Source organism: Cygnus atratus, chromosome 12, assembly GCF_013377495.2.
Source record: "Cygnus atratus isolate AKBS03 ecotype Queensland, Australia chromosome 12, CAtr_DNAZoo_HiC_assembly, whole genome shotgun sequence".
Taxonomy (NCBI): Eukaryota; Metazoa; Chordata; class Aves; order Anseriformes; family Anatidae; genus Cygnus; species Cygnus atratus.
The window spans coordinates 4,990,148-5,006,923 of NC_066373.1; the positions used below are offsets into that span (position 1 = coordinate 4,990,148).

General features: G+C 45.3%; 1 protein-coding gene across 5 annotated transcripts in view; it reads right to left on the reverse strand.

Moving 5' to 3' along the window:
• Positions 1–16,776, reverse strand: part of CMIP (c-Maf inducing protein) — a 128,753-nt gene that overhangs the window by 66,931 nt on the left and 45,046 nt on the right. The window contains exon 1 of one of the 5 annotated variants that reach the window (XM_050713120.1): positions 11,692–11,735. The exons of the other annotated variants lie outside the window; for them this stretch is intronic. Coding sequence (XP_050569077.1) covers positions 11,692–11,718 — 27 coding nt within the window. The 5' untranslated portion in view covers positions 11,719–11,735. Of the gene's footprint in view, positions 1–11,691; positions 11,736–16,776 lie in introns of those variants that run through there. 5 annotated transcript variants of the gene reach the window in all.

Below are 16,776 nucleotides of genomic sequence, written 5' to 3' on the forward strand. Positions count from 1 at the left end.
TGTGTTTTTCAGAACTGGCCTCACCGTTCAGAAATCACTGGTCTAGGTAACGGCAGTCGCACGTTTCTGTTGCATATTGTGCTTGCACACACAGTGGTTTTTGCTTTTGGTTTGCAGATCTCCAAGGGCCTGTTGTTCATTATCTCTACTAGGTCAACAAAAGGTGAAGAAGGAAACCACATCTGCTATCAGTAGGGTCACGTCCTCTGCGCAAGGATCTGCACCTCCCATGGAAAATTTTAGCTGAAAACTGGAAAGGCCTCAGGCAGCTGCAAGGGAAGCAAGGCACTCGTCTATGTTGCCTGCAAGTACAAGGTCCAACCCGGAAGGTGTTCCCGGTGTGAAACGCTCAATTGGTGGAGAAGGTGAGTTACCAGGATCCCACACCCCATCAGAAATGGGGAATTTGACTCCTGGACTCTGCCGTCCTGACAGCTCTCACCACCATCCTAGTGCACATCCTAGCTCATTTCTTCCGAAATTTTATTTACAAGACCTAGAAATTAAACCTTTGCAAAACTAAACATAGCATAAACGTGCCATATATTAAGTTCTTGTTCTTCACTTCAGCAAGCATTCATCAACACCACTTACCACATCCATGCCTTTCACCTGCAGCCACATGAAAGCATTAAGACACCAGAGTTGAAAGATTTCCAGTAACATTTCTTTCCGTTTCTTTTTAACACACCTTTAACCCCATAGCTCCCAGGACACCACATCCAACCTCAACCTGATGGACAAGTGTAAGACAGGGATTGCAGTAACCCAGCTACGCTTCTGAATTCCCGACAGGGGATGCCCAATGCAGAGGAAGGATGAGCAGACCTAGGGTTCCCAGCAAAATAATAGCACAGCTGCCTGCTCTGTGTTAGATAAGAGAAAGCACACATCATGGAGAGATACAAATATTCTGTTATGGCTAGTCTCACTAAACCCTCTGCTGCTAGGGGGAAAAAAGTGGGGACCTCCTGAGGACAAGCAATGGCCACTTGAAATCACCTTCTCCTCCCCTTGCTCCAGGAGGTAAGAAAACACGGCAAAACTTCCAGCGCTTTGCTTCACGTCTCATCGTTAACAGTAATTCGGACACCTCTACGTAATTTTAAGCAATACCCAGCTCTCGTGTCTGCAGCAGTGATTTCCTCTGGATTTGGGGTCTCTCCCAGAATGACACCCAGGCATGAAGGGAAAGCAAAGCACCGTCTGCTCCTCTGCATGAAGCCTCTTGCAAAGCTGTGCCCCACCCGCAGCCTCCTCCACCTTCATCTTCCTCATTGTTTAACGACCGGCCGGCTGTTTGCACTGCAAGGGAGTGCTGCTGTTCAAACAGAGGGTGACTGAAGTATGTGCGGCACCTCCATGGAAGGGAGATGGTGAGGGAACGGAGAGGGAGAGGGCGACTGCAGGGAAATATCAGAGCAAATATTTGAGGAAAGTGTCGGTTGGCTGGTAAACATGCAACGGAGAGAACCTAAATCACCTCCCTGAGCTCCTTCGCAATGCAAAAGAGTACACTGAACTATTTAAAGTGACGCTTTCTCTTTAGTTTAAAAATAACTAAATAAATTAAATATTTAGCTAAAATCATAAAGATGTTGTGCTCACGAAGGATGGAGCAGTATGAAACTGGCGTACCCAACCAGCAAATGTTTTGTTTCAATACAATATTTATTAGCCTAGCACATTGTTTCTCAAGATAATTAAGGAAGAGAGCCTAAAGTGAAGCAGGAGTACCTGTTGTCAGCATCTCAGCAGACAGACTTTGAGCGGAAAAACAAAGAGCAACACTACCATCACGCTCTGTGAAACGGCAAACCCACTCATCCAGGCAGCTCTTTACAGGCAGGAGGAGAATTCCAAGGAACTGCAATAGTCCCCCAAGGGATCGTGATGAGCACGGCTCCAAAGAGACACATTTCCAGAGAAGCCTTGTTTATTAGAAACTAATTCATCATGCGCTGTTCTCTCCTGTGCTGTTTTTTGGAAGACTAAACTGCCTTAGTCCTCTAATAGCATTTTCTGCCCAAATTAAACGGTTCAGCCCTCAACAAGACACACTCACGTATTTCCTCTGCATCCCTTTATAAGGGACTCAGACGTGGGCAATGAAACAGGACCATGTCCTCCCTGCCCCTGCTTCAGGAGCCCAGGGGCTCCCCACCTCACCAGCCATGCAGATGCATCTCTGGGTGATGCAGCTGTGGAAGCTCCCTGCCCAGCCCCCAGCTACCGATGCACATCTGAAGGCGAGAAGCAACACAAGAGTTTTCTGGGCTGCAGGACAGATCAGACAACTTTCTGGTTTTCCTCTCCGTATTTACGTGGACTTGCTTATATCCTCAGCCTATAATGATTACCACAATGCCACTTCTTAAAAGGGACGTTATGTGGCACCCTACCTATCAGCACGGAGATGGCTTATACAACACCACTCCGGAGTGTTATGTGATCACTGAAAAAAACACCCTCCCGGCAAAACGGCTTGGGGTACTAGACTAGGCTGATTTCCCCCCTTCCCATTTCATATCAAAATTTGCTTTAAAATAATTCCAACCTTTGAAACAAGCTAGATCGCCAGGTTGTGTTGGCCTAATGGCTGCAGATTTCACTCCCACCCTTGGCAATTAATTTTTGGTTTTCAAGTTCAAATACACTTTCAGCCTTCCTGTACTCAGTTCTGCAGCAACATCCTTGCCCTCAATCAAGATTACTTTATTAATTTATTTGCTGTCTCTAAAGGAAATAGCTCATTTTTATAAAGCCTTAAATATTGCGACCACAACTTTGTAGATTGAGTTTTCCACCCAGGGAGGATCAAGCAAGAGAAGCATGCCATTGCTGAGCTTTGACCTCAGCAACCAAACAGTTGTTATTATTAGTCCAAGAAACTTCAACCAAGGAAATCTGAATGGCCCTCAGTGAACCGTCTGCCCAAAGTTAAAAGAGCTGCAGATTTTCCAGCAGAAAGCCAACGCTACCAAAGTACTTGAACGTGTAGTGGCGAATCTGAATCCAAACCACCGCGGACTTGCAGCCACGGCTGAGTATTACGACTTGGGCTCCAACCCGTGATGACAGTATGACTCGCTGCTTCTCTCTGGCATTTTGGTTTCAGCGGAACACAACAGCTTCCAAATTAGAGGTGCGTTTGAACTCTATACCTGAACACACATCAAGGCTGTTGACCACTTCTGCTTGCATCAGCTTTACCCAAGGCAGGAATGGAAAAAAGGATAACCATTCCTGCCCTCCCCTCTGTAATTAAAATCCACAAATACGCCGCGTCGCTGGATGGCATCGCCGCTGCACAGCCACGGGCATAACGGTGACGGAGGAGAAGTCCTGCTGCCAGGAACCTCCGTCGGGTCCTCCCCGGCTCAGAGCAGCTCTGGGTCACACACACTTTGCTGCCTCTGCAAGTAGAAGACCGAGGACACAACAGACCTGCCCTAAAACTAGCCACCGGCACGGGTTTATTTCTCAGTATTCACTTTCTTAACATTTTATTTGACAAACTCGACTGTAACTAAACATGGCTGAACAAAACCCTTTGTGAACTTAGTGTTGATATCAGCTTTCTTCCCTCTAATTGCTTTGGCTACCTGGTACTACAGCATTAACACAATGTCACGGCACTATTTTGTTTGCAAGTATGGAGAAAAAACTGGCTTATCAGAAAAAACACCAGAGCAGAACTAGTAGGAAGGGCTGACCACTGAAACTGCATTAGCTTCATTTTCCTACCTACACCTTCCCGGGTAACATTTACAGAAGAATGCTTAATATAGAGATTGTTTATCAATTGTTTCCTCAGAGATAAAGAAACAGGTTAAATATAAAGCATCTTAAAATAAGGTACAGCACCAATGTTACCCTTTGAAAAAGGCCCAAGTGACCAGCAAGCTCCAACTAGAGGTTATCAAGGCATTTTAGGAAGTAGTACTACTGGAAAGAAAACATAAAGCTTGCATAATAAAGTAACCTCTCCCTTTTTCTCTGGCCTTCATCCTGCTGAGAAAGACCTTTTTTCTTTTTGTTTCTGAAAAATATATAATTTTTAAAACATATAACTTTGAATTCCAAAACTAACTCTTTCTTGTTTCCCTGAAGGAAAAAAAAAAAAAAAAAAAAAAAAAAACACAGACCAACTCTTCCTGGAAATGAATAAAGCAGACACCAAAATCAAATTCAACATTTGGAATATAAATGCTGCAGCACACTATTTCCAAATACTCCAACATTTTGCAAGATTTTGTATCACTGAACCCAGATCAAAAACTCAGAGAACAACCGGGGAATGTGCCTCTCTGGTGCAGAGTTAAGTTCAGAACCTGAACTTCAAATTCTGCTCGTTGCACAACAAGTTCAGACTCTCCTCCGGGGTACCGATATAAAGTTTCAGTGTGACCCATTTCCCAACACCTCTGCAGCCAGTCCTGAAAGCTCCTGCCAATACCTCTCTCAAAGCGCAGACCAAAGGCTTTACTGTACGTTCAGAGTCACTCCCGTGATGCAAGGATTAGGCATGAAGAAAGAGAGCGCCATATTTTCAAAGGCGCAACTGCCTGTAAGTGCATCTCGTGCATATCAGAGCACGAGGAGCACAGCCACAAAAGCCAGTGCCAGACACGCCACACCTCTAAATTCTTGTCCTGTCTCCCATTTTCTTTTTTATCTCATCTCTCTGAACACGCTGCCTCTACATGCCCAGTTACGAGGAAGACATACCTAGTCATCAACCCCTCGGTTCTTTTATTTGCATTAGTCTTTTCATCAATATTTTCAGTTCCTTTCCAGCATATCATTCATTCGGGAGGTTATTACGGGGAGCTGAAAACACAATGTTCCAGCCCGCTGCTGTGACCTCTGCAGGAGCCAGCGATGCAGCAGTAATGCCTCAGTGGCAGCAGCTGTACTGTAGATGTCACTGAATTCTAACAGCACTCCTTGAAACGCAGCCTGCCCGGGTAATCCTGGCAGTAATCTAGCATTAGATTAAATGCATTGTTGTCAGATGAGAAGTATTACGGGCCTCTAAATATACAGCTGGATATGCACACAATATTAAATAGCATTGCACATAGAGCACTGTCTTCAGGATGAATAGGAGCCCGGGTGCTTTCAACAACAAAGGCTGCATCGTGAAGCACCAAATTGGTTATTTTGGTGGCCACGCTAGGCTTCACTGATGTCAGCGAAGTCAGACTTAACTCTGCCCTTCAATAGCCCGAGCAAGTTATTAAGAAAATTGTGGGTGCACCTCCTTTAGAAGGCCAGGTCCTGCAGAATCATTCTGAGTCAAGCAACCAGTGGTTTCAACAGCCTTCGTCATACGAGTACAGAACTGAGATTCGGCCCCTGCACTTGTCATCTGGTCCCTCACACTTTCTGGAGCAGAATGAAGAGCTAGTGAATTGTGAATTATGAGTCAATGCAAAACTCACTGGATGAGGTTTGAAGACCTCAGACTAGACAATCACAACGTTTCTTCTCAGGCGTTAAAAACCGTGGTCTTTGACTAAATGCTGTATCCATTCTGTTCTAGAAGGCAAAAAAATCACACTAGGACAAAAGAGAATGGCAGCTGTACCATCCTTCCTAAAAACTAAGAGCTGCAGGCTCTCACCACCACCATGACAAATACGCAGAGATACTGACAAGGCACGGTATGGGAACTGTCCGTCTGCCCTACGAGACACAGAAGTGACAACAGCCATGTCAGTCCACTAAAGTGTTGGATGAGAAGAGCTCAAGATGACACTTCTACCGCCAAAAACCTGCGTTTAAGGCGCACACAGAAAAGAATCAAATCACACATTTCCCCATTTGCTGGAGGATGAACCTTGGCTTGGTTGGGGCCCCTTAACAGCACTGAAACCTGTTTGGAATATTCTGATCCAGTTCACATTTGCTGAGGGTCTAGGAAAAATAAATAAATAAACCCCACAGTGATTGAAGCTTTATGGAATTTATTTTTCCTTGATACTCTGCATCACCCAACTGCTCTCTGCAGCACCTCATTAGGAGGCCTTGGAGATGACAATCCTGCAGCAATCTTTGATGCCTTATCAGACCTTTCCCAGGCAGGGACGACTCCAGCTGCTCCCCAAGTCAGACACAGAAGATCAGCAGTTTCCAAGCCGTTAGTCGAGGTTGTGCCTCCTTCCTCAAGATCTTAGTCGTCTCCTGAACCATTTTAATCAATTTATGACTCTGCTTAATATGCACTGACATCATCTGGGGACAGAAATCCCCAGCCCAGTCGCCAACACATCTTTAAGATGGCCCAGACCGAACCAGGCGGGGGAAGGAGATGTCTCTGGTGGTGCGGTATGTGACTAATCTGAGGCTGACACTGTTGCCTTGAGCTGTTACCAGGCCTAATGCTCTCTACAAAGCAAAGCATCAAATGTGTGAATTCAGACTACAGACGGGATTCAAGAGGCTAAAAGACGTCCCTCTGAGTTATGTAAATACAGAAGTAGAGTGATGCCAGTAGGGCCGCATGCAACTGTGTTATGGAAAACAAGCACACAATCTGCATCCTGCTTTTCTCCTGAATGGCCCCAAAATGCTCTAGGGATGTCATTTAAACTGTACATGAAACCTGAGAGTTCAGTGCGATGAACTGAGTCCTCATTTCCACAACTCCCATAAGCGATCCAACCAAGCCCAGGAAAATCCAGCCTACAGTGAATCAGACGCCGAGACCCGAAATCAGGTGTCCCGGTTTCTGTACGATGTTCCAGTCCCTGTGTCTCACCCCGCTGCCCAGGAACCAAGCCCAGCCAGATGACTGCCCAAAAAAAGGACTTTCCGGTGGGAAAAGCCCTTCTGACCGAACTTGCTCAGCTGGCCAGGCTCGCGCACACCCTGCTGACAGACGGTGCTACCCAAGCGCAGATCCTGCTGTGCTCGCGCTTTGAGCCTCACAGAAAAATCTGACAGATCGCAGGAGCTCTGAGTTTTCAGATCAAGGGGCTTCTAGTGAAGTTTAAATGGGGTTTTGCAGAATGAGCAAACAGCAGCAGCAGAAGTCAGCCACACAGTGCAAACAGGCATCCTACCTTCTCCCTAGTACCCAGACACACTGCAAAGCCTTACACAAAACTTCAACCCCATGCCTTATAAAACTCCTAAAATTCACTGTGAAATGTTATAGATTTTTCTTTTTTTTAAATATTAATTAGTGCTGTCTAATGCACTGGAGACTCAAAGCTAATAGTAATCACAGCTGAGGACTTGCACTCGCTTGGCTGCTCTCACTGAGGTTCTGCAGTTCACAAAACACAAAAGCTCGCCAAGTCAACCTGTCAGTTTTTACAAGTTTCTTCTTTCATTATATTTATGTAAAAAGATATTGAGAGATGAGTCCGGCACCACCCAACAGAAATGGTAAAGCAGAGACAAAAAAAAAAACAACCAACCAACCAAAAAAAGCAAATGAAAAAATCTCTGCTTTTTTTTTTTTCCCTAGCAACATACATTGCCAGCAAACAGAAGAGTAAATTTAAAAATCCAGTGGGACTGATCAGAAATTACACCTTCTCAGACGCTGGCAGGAATTCATCAGAAAGTTGCAACAATCTCTCTTCCATCAGAAGAAGGTAATCTAGGACAACTTTCTACTGCCGCTGTTCAAATACAAGCCTTAAATTCCTGAACAGGGCAAGAACACTAAAAAACTGAAATCACTGATCTGGCAAACATAACAGCAGGTCTTTTGTGCTCTCATTCTACAACGCTGCACCCGAGTTCCTCACTCGTATCTGCAGAAACTGAAAAATCACTGCACGGTGTAGAGGAGCAGCCCTGAAAATAGCCCCCTGCTTATTGCTTGAATCCTCTTCTCTCAAAAGCGTGTTTGTATTATGTTAAATAACGAATTCTGTGTCTGCAGAATCAGGCTCCCTGTTCAATTAGGAGCTAATTATTTCAATACTGCAAAGCAGAAAACCGAGTCGCCTTTCCAGCTCTACTCAACTTCTTTATAAATTATTCTCAAAGAGCAAATGAGATTTCTCATTCCAGTTGTACTCCAACACGACCAAAACTTACTCCTTGCAGCTCAGAGCCTTTAACACTCTTTCATTTTAGGCACTATTAGGAATAAAAGGACGCCACTACTTCATCCGGCAGTCAAGCAAGCTTTTGAAGCTGCATGTCCACAATGTCAGAAGACAAGTAAGAGCAGAACTTAATTTGTGCAGCCGAGCAACTCCTTAAAATCAGCAGGGAGAACTTCAGCAACACCCAGGCGGGATCTCGGTTCTCTGAATTACATTCCAGAAAATAATCCTGCTTCTAACCAGAACGTGCCTGTTCACAGGGGCGAGAGCCTGAGACAGCGACCTTAAACACACAAGAGGGGACTTTAACAGCCACTCTCCACATGCTTAAAAAGAATAGGAAAAGAAGCGCCGCGTGCTTTTCAGGTTTCACTGTACTTTTTTGGACGGTCTTTCTGAACGCTCACTTCTTAGGCTCGGGTTTGCTGTGCTTGGCAGTGTCTTTTGTGTCTTTTGCAACGCTGCACACACACACAAATGGCCTGTGGTTTCATGCTTTGCTTCTCATTTAAAACTAACACTTTAACAGTAGCTTTATTTTTGTTAAATAAAAGATTTTTTTTTCTGAATTCTAACATCTATTTCTCTAACTTTTTAAAACTGACACCCATCATCTTTAGAAGTAGCGTTTTGTCTTTGCCACTTTGATTCACCGACCCTCACTTGTGCTCTTCCTCATCTTTCTGTGCTGTGCTCACCAGAAGCAGCGAGAGCAGGATTTCACTTTGGGCCAGTCAGCTTTGATGCCAGATACATTTTGTTTTGGAGACCCCAAACTGCAAAGAAACGAGCTTAAATAAAGAATACATGAACACACGGAGACACCACTGCAAAATTTTTACGCTTTTGCCCAGTACTTCGTGTAACTGCAATCCATCCGCCCCATGCAGGCAATGTGGGGAGGATGGAATGTCCCAGCCAGGGCTACTCCAGCAAAAGCAACGAATGTATTGGAGCACTACTGCAATCTCACACCTATCTGATGCCGGGGAGAGGAAGACCTTAAAGACTTTAAAACCACCATACCTGAAAACTGAAAAATCAGCAGCTCTCTAACTGCACGCCAATGCAGAGGAGCTGATCAGCTGCTACACCGGACCAGCATGGTTCTGCCTTTTTGGCAGCTTTGCCCCAGCTTCCAGCAAGCTGTCCTGCTGATTTTAACAGGTTGCTTTGACCTTTGAGGCTCTGGATGGTTTCTAGGTTGCGTACGCCTTCCGTCAGGCCGTGCTGTAGCCTATACCACTGGCTACCCGCAGGCTTTCTTGCTTAGCTCATTTGGAAATGTTTCCGACGCAGAATCTGCCCTCTCTCTTCAGAGAGTTTCTTTTATTTTTGGCCAAAGGAAACTAAGTGCGTCAAATACAAAAAATAAAAGCAGACGACCCAAACCCATTTGCTGTCACCCAGAGACACCTGCTCTGCCGTTGTTTTGTATCAAACAGTGAAAAGAGCACAGCCGCCAACTTGAAGAATTGGTGAAAACAAAAACATTTCACCCATCAGATGCTCTATCACAAAGTAGCACGCAACAGCTGAGTTTAGTTTGTTTTCTAAAGCAGCCCTATTAACTCGGTAGAAGTAAGGCCAGCACCACTCCTACGCGGTACGGCACGGGGTTACGCTACCCGTCATTTTTAGAAAGCAGCCAGCCAGCCTGCAAGCTCCCCAACTAACAGTCTTCACTAAATCTGCCCCGGCACGCAGCAAGAGCACGGAGGACGTTTCACTGTGTGCTGGAGGAATAAGGGGGAAACACATCCCCTGGGACGGGGGCACCGCTCCTGCTCTTACCCTGGAAGCTCCTGTTGCAAACGCAGCAGCGCGGCTTTGCAAAGCGACAGCTGGCTACCAGCGAGCAGAAGGAAAGCTGCGTTGCTCAGCCTCAGACTCTCCATGTCCATCCCACTTCATTTCTTTGTGCTAAAGCCCTGGAACACGGCAAATACAAAGGCACCACATATTAGCCTTTGTAGGAAAGAGACTGGTAATAGCTACTCTCCAGCACAACTGCAGTTGGCATGGGCTGTCGGTTACAAGCAAAGGCAGACCGAAGGCCAAAAAAAATTGGGTCAGGAGTGTTAAAGCTCCTCTGACCTTGCCTGCTGCCCCCAGCGAGCAAGGGACGGGATACGCTGCGGTGGGAGACCTCACTGTTGATACCCAGTTCCGCAGATAAACAAAGATTTGTTCCTAGAAGCAGATAAACAAACTAAACCAGACACATTTCACAGCAACGTGCAAACGGCGCTGATCCCCACCCAAAAGTCCCCTTTTGATTTAAGTTTCAGAAAAAGATCAGCTCACACACTGCAAAATTGTGTTGCAGCTAAAAACCACTCTCCACTTAGACAAGCAAAGCCTTGCCTCATCATATGTGGGATTATCTACCTACGTCACATAGCTGTAGGTCAGAGGAGCCACTATTTCGCCAGCCACTTTCTGAAAAAAGGTGTAAGAAAGAAGCTGCTGCTGCAGAAACTGAAATGCAACGTGACTGCCTTTGCTCCCTCAACTATCCTACTGCCAACTCGAGATGGAAATGTTACAGGCAGCCGAGGAAGCAAATTCCTACAGAAAATATACAAATAATTTACATATAGCCACAACTTCCAAACGTTACACTTTTTTTTTTTTTTTTTTGAGAAACTCAGAAAGGAATTGCATACAGCATTCAGTCAGTTAGGAGAAGAAACGTGAGACAAATCTTCTTGAAAAATTTGGGCATGCAGCTATGCTGCATGCGGTGTTTGAGTACTAAGTAATCCCTAACTGTGGCCACCTGTGCAAAGAGCAAGTGCCACTTCGCGTGCAGGGCCACGGGAGACCTCGCTTCCCCTTGAGACTCAGTCCCCATCAGGCTGGAGAGTCGCTTGCTGCTCTACGCCCCAGGTTCCCCATCTTCAAATAGGAAGGAATTTTCTTTGTGCGGCACTTTGAGATCCACAGATGAAAGGCATGACAGCAGAACTAGGTCAGACAATTATGATGTGTACAATTATCTCTGCAATTTACATGGCTGGAAAGTGTAATTAAAAATCTAGCTTGCTTTTCTCAAGGATTCTGTTCAAAATCAGGCAGCGTGGTTTTGATTCCAAAACGTAAGATGTACATTTACACTTTGATTCACAGTCACACAACAACGTTTAAAGTAAATGCTGCAGTTTAGAAGAAAGCAGAGAACAAATCTAGGGATTAGCTAGCAGTTGCGTCATTTCCTATGACCTATCTATTACTTTACCAAAACCCTTTAAAGAAAAAAAAAACCTAACACCGACACAAACTTCCTGTACTCTAACCACTGAATGAGCAAGCACGGTTACACTTCAAGAGATCCTCTAAGTAGCTGTACTATTGCACAAGCCGCTGCATACAACACCTAAAAACCAAGTCCCAAGCTGCCGGTTTCCTTCAGCGCTGCCTCACCGTAAATCTAAAAATACGGCTGCACGTACCAGGCGGGCTGCTCCGAACGGTTTCCCTTGAAAAACGTAAGCAAGCCTGCTGGCTTTGCAGTGGAATGCAGTGATAATGCAGCATACACATTTCTGCCTTTCTCTTCTCATGGAACTGAATCCCACTCCCCCCCCCCACCCCACCACCCCCCGATTTCAATTACCAGTCGACACAGCGCAAAAACCGCCATCCCGTTTGGCAGCAGCTGGCACCCTTTCAAAGAGCATCAGTGGAGAAGCTCAGAAACGAGCGGCATGGGACCGCTTCGAGGTGGTCCTGCCACTGCGGGGAAACTCAGCTTTCCACCCCTCTGCCCTCGCTGAGCACAGATGACATCAGTCTGCAAGGCTGGCCGTGCAGCTCCTTCCCCAGCCCTAATTTCAGCCTTAGGAACATACCAGCCACTCGTAACCAAAATTATCGGGCTCCATCTCCAACACGGCAGCCAACACTGCCTTTGAAGTGGAAACTGAAGCCCAGGGCTCTTTCGCTGTGTAAGTATAGTGCAGATAAACACAGGCAACCTCGGCTCCTGGAAGAGGGGAAAGGAGCGAGGGAAGCAATACGTGGCTGACATCTGAGTCGTCTCGGCACTTGGTCTCTCCTTCTCACATACCTTTGCGCAGGATGGATCTGGAGGAGTGCTGGTATGTTTGCAAAGGGCTCTGGTTGCTCACTGGAGGTATGACGGATGGAGACTGGCAGCTTCTTCTCAGGAAGTGACCGAGAAATGCAGATGCCATCAGAGCAAATGTCGCTTTGCCTGTGCTGCTGTGGATGGGGTCCCTTCTGGCTGCTCCTAATCCCCTGCCCCCCAAATTGCAGAAGGACAAAACCCAACAAATGGCACAAAGACTGATGTCACTATCCTCTTTTTTTTTTTTTTTTTTCAATCTCATCTTAGCGGTGGCAGCATGGTACAAAGCATGTTTCTAGACAACAGGAAAAAAAAGAAATAAGTAAATCTCACTGAATTCTCCCAGAAGTTATTCATTTCAGTGGGCTGAATTTACCAGAAAAAGAAAAAAAGAAAAAAAAACTCTTGTAACATTCACCCAGACCTCTTTTTCTTGTCTGTTCTATAGGCAAAAGCTAATGCAGGGACATTTTACAGGCTAGTTATACGCTGAAAACGTGGGAAAGTGGACACAGATAACTGCCCAATCTGCACTGCTACCAGGGTTAATGCTGGTCTGGACGATCTCCAACTGCATCAACATGATACACTCAAAATGTTAAGGCTACGCAAAAGTCGCTGTTGGAGCCCTCAATGCTAAGGGTTTTTTTCTCCTCTATCTCAACTATGTCAGCTGTTACTGGAATTTATCGGTTAAATGGCAGCAGAAGACCATTTAAGTAAAAAGGAGCAACATACCCACAAGGGAATTTATTTTATGATTTGCAACGAGGTGCAAATCCTGGCAACCACTTTAAACAATCAGAGCAAACCTAATTTCCCTTCACTGCAAGGACAGAGAGTATATAAATTCATAACAAACGGAAAAAGGTCTGTCTTCTGATCTACATGAACTTTCCTGGTAGCAACGCTACAATCCCTGCCTTTTTGACAGGGGAACTAAGGCACAGAACTGCCACCTCTGTTCTTACACAGCAAACCATGAGAAAGGCTTCAAGGATGCTTTACCCATAGGTGCCCAAGATGCTGCAATTTCTGCCACTGAGCTTTATATAAATGGGCTTTTATAACATATAAATGGCCCTACACTGTTACGTGCAGGTAACTGAACCACATCCACTGACTACTGTTCCACAAGAAGTTATACGGCTCTGTAAGACTGCTGTCTCTTCTTTTGTCCTCCCTATCTGAACTCCACTAGACTCTAACTAACATTAAACCAAAATGAAGTTGACAGAACAAGGCTTTCCTCAAAGGCCTGGCACAGAGGAAAGGAAAAATAACCTGTTTGAGATGCACAAATATCCACCGACTGCACAAACTATCACTGCAATCCTCTTTGTACATTTGGCTTCCATCAGAGAACAGAATAGGGCAAATAGAAAAGCAGACTCTCTAAAAGGCAGAGCACTCTCCCAATACTGTTTATGGAGTGCATCTTGTTTAAATGTTTATTTGCATTGATAAATTTAGATGGGTTTTAAATGCAAATGCTCCCTTACTCATGTTGATCTTTCATGGAGACCACTGGTTACATCTGTTAGTGTTTAGACAAGAAACAACAACAAAAAATTTGCAGCTCTTGCAAACATGGGTAACCAACACATTATCATGTGTGTGACTGTGGTGAACTGATGCATTCCTTGCGGAGGAGATGAAAAGGCAGCAGGCAGCAACCCGAAAGCGCCATGCAAGACAGCTGCTCCAATGTCACCACATCTCCGCTGTCTCAGGGGAGCTCGGCAGCTTCCCTGTGTGGCACAGCCCAGTCAGCAGGCAAAAAAGGTGATCCTCTGCTTCGTACACAGCCCAGAAAGTGCTCTCTGAACATCTCCTTCTGACTCAGGGCAGGCACAGGGACATTGGTCTCCTGCCACTTACGCCAGTGGCTGGCTGGCCAAGGCGGAGGCACAGCATCAGCAGGCCTTATCGGGGAAGTTTGCAGGAATACTGCTGTCACACCCTGGCGAGTTACTCAGAAAGCTACCCAAAGCCATAAACATTGATTTTAATTCAAGGAAAAGGATAGATCAGAAAGGACTTCTTGTGCTGAAGGAAATCATCACAGCAGTGCCTACACCCAGGACTCCAGCTTCTGCTAGAGCTTTACTCCTGTACCAAAAAGACCAGTCTGAAAAGCAAAACTGGGAAGGACCAGCACCCACCAAGCCCAGAGGTGCAGTGAGGAACCAAACATAATCATCTCCATGCACATCTGAGCTGGTGGATTCAATGGTGTACCCCACAAGGATGGGGCACAGCCCCACCATCCCACTGAGGCCTACAAAGACCAGCCACCAGCAAACTGTCCCAGACATGCTTCTAAGGAAAGAGAGGACCAAAATGATTTAAAAAAAGAGAAAAATAAGGAAAGAATAAATAAGGACAGAAGCCTGTCATCCTCCACCCACTGCTAGGAAGCCGAGGCAGAGGACGGCCTGTGAGCAGGCCCGAAGGCAGACATCCCGAGATGGTTGCTGAGGAACACAGGCATCATTCATAAACACGGCTGTTCCAATAAAGGGCCTCAAAAGTGTGACCACTGTATATTTACACAGTTGCTTTATCTACTGTAGTTAACACGGCATGTTTGCCTCGGTTTTTAAAAGGACAAAGTACCCGTAGGTAGGAGCACTACAGTGAAGATTAAATAAATAAATAGAAACCCCAAGCAAAGCTTGTGAAGAACAGGTCTTCCCCACCTAACGGAGGAAAACAGACCTGTAGAACAAGCAGAGCTGGGGTCCGCAGGCCTAACCATGTGCCAGATCCCACCCATCTGTCCTGAGAAATGACCCCGCTTCCTGCAAAGGTTCGGACCCGAAACACCAGCGATACACATTTATGTCTAGCTCAACATTTTTGGGATGCTTCTATCATGAACCGCTGCCGTCCTAAGAGTTCAACGTCAAGAGGGGAGAAATTATCTGAAGGTCAGCGCTGCCCGTAAGTAAACAACGGAAGAGAGACCCGCACCAGGAGGCACAGACACGTATGAGGGTTCCCGCTTGCACGCAGCTGCTGCCTCTAACAAAAATCGATTGCTGCTTGATGGGAAATGGCTGTGTTGCTGGTCTGAGGGCTAGTCGGTAAATGCACAGCATGGGTGTTGCTTCCTGCTCAACTCGTCGTAAAAGTTGTTGATTGGAGATTATTTTTGTTGTTGTCCTTGCTGTCAACCTCTAGCAAAATGTTAACTAAGTTTTCTGTGCGAAAGATAAACGGGTTCAAATTCCATATGTTAAAAATCCCAGTAGGAACTGCAAGGCATGGACAAAGAACAATCGAATGAGCAACAAGTGTGACGGAGAGAGAGATTACACAACTCAGGACATCAGCTTTCTAGGCCTGCAATTAACAAAAACCTCATCTCAACTCTTAGAATTAACTTCAGTATGAGAAACTATCGTTGGCCTGTTAAAAAGAAAAAGAAGATGAAGAAGGAAAAAAAAAAGGAAATAGAGTGTGTGTACATATGAAGAAGAAACTAGAAAATAGGGTAAACAGCCAGCTACTTGTTCATTCAGTCTTCTAAAACAAAGATGAAAAACTCAAACAGAAAGCTGAAAGACTCATTTGTATTTCGTGCACAGAGCTGTGTTCGACTCTCTGATCTATCAAATACTTAAGATATGACCAAGTTTCTTACAATCAAACATTTCTGGAATTTCCCATTAATTCTTGGTGACATTTGTGCTCATTTCAACCTAAAGAACTAGCCATGTAGGAACCAGATGCCTGCAGTCCCCATCACAATCAATTTAGCAGCAGATACACGGCTCATCTGAAAAAGGCTCATGAGTTATCTTAACCCAGTCACCCAAAACTGGAGGCACCCAACCAACCAGCCACTTCCAGAGCTTATCTTTCCACATATCAGTTTCCCCTCAATTAGGCCAGGCTATTAAAACTAAACTGTGAAAGGAGCTATTCATTAAAGTTTTGTCACATCCTTGGATGAAAATGCCCAAAGCAGATGTGAGGAGTTACAAGAGTTGCACTCACAACCCAACATGAATGTAAACAATCAGGGTACATTTGCACATAGCCGGGGAGATTCCCCCTCCTACCTCCCTCCATGCTCCACCGCTCCCTTTACAGAGGACAGCAGCTGTTAGCAAAACAATGAAGGAAACTAGAGTACAAGAATATTTACACCAAGAACGCAAGATTAGATCTCAGCAAGCAATTTTCCCTCTTATACAGGCCAAGTATTCATGCATATATACACACACATGCTCAAAGGATTCTGAAGGAAGAGAGGATCTTCAGCATAATTTCCATCCTTACAGTCATAAAAGCACAGATCACTCTCAGTCAAGTATTATTAGAAATGACTAGATGTTCGAGTCCTGCTTGTAATTACTATTTATACGCCAAACAATAAAATGATGATAGGCTCCACCCAACTCCGGTACCAGTAGCACGTGATAATGGAGGCCACACACCCCGTGTGAGCAAAATACTGAGTAATTCTTCCTAAAGTTATTTCTAATGCACTTTGTCCAGAGTCAACGTTCTGACCCTGATAAGTCAGAGGAAACGGTATAAACATTTGTTGGAATCACGAGTGTACTTTAATAAGTATATTTTACCTTAGGATGTATCGTA